Source organism: Vicia villosa, linkage group LG3, assembly GCF_029867415.1.
Source record: "Vicia villosa cultivar HV-30 ecotype Madison, WI linkage group LG3, Vvil1.0, whole genome shotgun sequence".
Taxonomy (NCBI): domain Eukaryota; kingdom Viridiplantae; phylum Streptophyta; class Magnoliopsida; order Fabales; family Fabaceae; genus Vicia; species Vicia villosa.
The window spans coordinates 204999514-205002662 of NC_081182.1; the positions used below are offsets into that span (position 1 = coordinate 204999514).

General features: G+C 32.1%; 1 protein-coding gene across 1 annotated transcript; it reads left to right on the forward strand.

Annotated features, from left to right (window-relative positions):
• Positions 1-1910: 1910 nt before the first annotated feature.
• Positions 1911-2709, forward strand: LOC131657186 (dirigent protein 11-like). Its single transcript, XM_058926662.1, has one exon. The coding sequence runs from the start codon at positions 1948-1950 to the stop codon at positions 2506-2508; it is 561 nt and encodes a 186-aa protein (XP_058782645.1). The 5' UTR covers positions 1911-1947; the 3' UTR covers positions 2509-2709.
• Positions 2710-3149: the final 440 nt, after the last annotated feature.

The window sequence follows — 3149 nt, forward strand, 5'->3', positions numbered from 1 at the left end:
GATGAAACGATCCTGATGAGGAAAGTTGAAGGGTGTGTCGAAAAGGGGAAGGAAGATTATGTGTGCAAGCTAAGTAGATCTTTATATGTAAAACAATCTCCTCGATGGTGGAATAAGAGATTCGGCAAGTTCATGGCACGCATAAGTTTTGTTAGAAGGCAGTTCGACCACTATGTTTACTTCCGATTTCAACCTGGTAATTCTTTTTTTATTTATATTATCATAGCAAACAACAATATCGAAGATGTAATGAGGAAGAAGGCTAAACTCAATAAGGAGTTCGATATGAAGGATTTAGGAGCAGCATCTAGGATTCTTGGGATTGACATCCGAAGAGATAGAAAGCAATCGAAGTTATGCTTATCTCAAGAGGCATACCTACAAAAGATTCGTGACAAGTTTGGTATGTCGAATTCAAATCCTGTTGTGACTCTAACAAACCCTCAATTCAAGTTAAGTATTGATCAGTGTTCTAGTACTGATGTCAAAAGAGCTTATATGAATAGCATTCCATATGCTAAAATAGTAGGTTCTTTGATATTAGAGTTTGTTCCAAGATGGAGATTTGTGAGATCTTGGATCGAACTATAGTGGGTCGAAGAGTAGCTTCGGGTTCGACAGAGGTTAGCATGCAGTCGAAGGTTGCTCACATGCTGGTGTCGAAGACCTATATACCGTAGTCGAAGTGTGTTCTAGTATGTGGGGATCGAAATGCTAGGTTTGTTAGTATTTCGAATTGGGTCTGTTTGTTATGTCCAATTGTTTAAGTTAACTTGTACCCTAAGTTGACTTGTAATGGGTATTTGTGAGAAAGCCAATTAGTTTAGTATGTTAGATTTAGCATACTAGTCTCTCATCATTGCATACTGTAAATCCTAACTTAGGATAAGGGGGTTAATTGTTATTCTTGTAACACTTGTAATCTTGATTGAAAGAGAAAGAAAGAATAACATTTATAATCAATCTTTGTTGTTCTTCTTGTTTCCTATTGTATTCCCTATTATACTCTGTTTTTGACATCTTTTCACAACATTTTGATATTTATAAATTTATTTTATGATAATGAATAAATAACTGAATATAAAATTATGATATCCTATATATGGATATGTGTATGTATGACTCAATAAAAAAATTGTATAAAATTGAATCACCCGAACCAACATAATCAACTCAAAACACATTAGTTTGGTTCAATTTTATTTTTAAAAACAAACTAAACTATATATTTTATTTTTGTAGTTCGAATGACTTTTTAGTGTTAAAATCATTCAAACCGCATCATAAAGGCTACTAGTGATAAATCAATAGCGACAATTTACATGTTTAGCTTAAACGCGAAATCAACTTCATGTTTTGAAAACATAGAAATCAAATCAAGCATGTATCGTTTGTTCCATCTTAGGATCTTGGGGGAGGTGAACAGATTATGAAAATATTGACCAATCAATTTTACTAGTGATGGAAGATTCAAAGAGGGAATGATTACTAAACAAATGAACTAGAAAACTCTACACAATTATCTAACCAGAGCAGATATCAACTCCATAAATATACCAGTGTCAAAAAAAAAAAAAAAAAAACTCCATAAATATACCAATTGTCCCTCCACATAAAGAAAGTTAATTGAAATATCAAAAGTGTGAACATAAAATATTAAAATAATTATTACTCAAATGCAATTAAAAAAAAAAACTAAAATTAAATTATAATTTATTTAGAAACTTTTAACATATTTAACCCTAAATAAAAATAATAAATAAATAAATTTAGCCTCGTGTGCAATGAAATAAAATCGCACTCAAATAAACAATTAGACTTAATTTCTCTTTGCAAGTTCCTCGTGGGCAATAAAAAATTCAACAAAAATATTGAATTCCAAAAAAAACTTATAAAGCATAGTTTTCTCTGTATTTTCACCATAACAAAAAATAGTATCTTAGAACAATGTCTCTTTCACACAGTTCCATCTTTCTCTTCTCCATTATCACACTCATAATTTCCAATGGAGTTTCCTCACAACAATCCAACATCATATTACCCTCCGAACAACAACGAAACGTCGAAAAACTAACACATATCCACTTCTACTACCACGACATCCGCAACAACAAAAACCCGACCATAGTACAAATCATCGACTCCCCCAAAAACATGCCAAACGGATTCGGTTCAACTTTCATGATGGACGATGCAATGACAGAAGGCCCAGAGTTAAGTTCGAACCACATCGGAAGAGCTCAGGGGCTGTTTGGTCTTTCTTCACTTCATGATCTTGGGATGTTTATGTTGACAAATTTTGTTTTTGAGGAAGGGGAGTATGCAGGGAGTAGTTTGAGTATGTTGGGAAGGAATCCTATTTCGGAGCAGAATAGAGAAATGGCTATTGTTGGTGGGACTGGGGTTTTTAGATTTGCTAGAGGCTTTGCTGTTGCGAATAGTGTTAATGATATTTCTACCCCTGAGCATTTCGTTGTTGAGTATAATGTTACTGTTTCTCATCCCTAAATACCCTTTTGGTATTTACATGAGGGTTTTAGAGCGTGAGATAGATAGGTACAAGTGAAGTGTTGGTGGCAATCACTTTAGTTAATATATATTGTCTTCATATTTATTTCTAGATGTTTTCTGTTTCTGATTCCTGAAATATATTACCTCCCTCCCAAAATAAATATGATATTATACATTTTTACACAAATTAAAAAATATCAAAAATTTTTATAAAAAGTACAAAATAAATAAAAGAAATAATAGCAATTTTATCAAATTATGTTTATCAATTGTTAATATTTTTTAATTAATGTAAGGTGAGATAAATAGTAATAAATTAAGAATATTAACTAGGATATAATTGGAAGATCAAATTTAAAAAATATTAAAATAAAAATAATACTTATTTTGGGATAAATACTCTTTTTTATTTTAGTTCTTACCACTAACATACACATTAAACACTCTAATCTGGGGTGACAAAATAGATCGTTCGTTCGATCCCGCCTCGCCTTAATTTTGTTCACAAAAAGAAAAGAACAGGACCCGTCAAATAAAAACAAGCATAAAAATCAAATATGCCCCGTCAAGATGGTGAGTTGGCGGCTGCGGGCTTGCCCGTCTTAACATGTTTTTTTTACATTTCAATTGAATTTTTC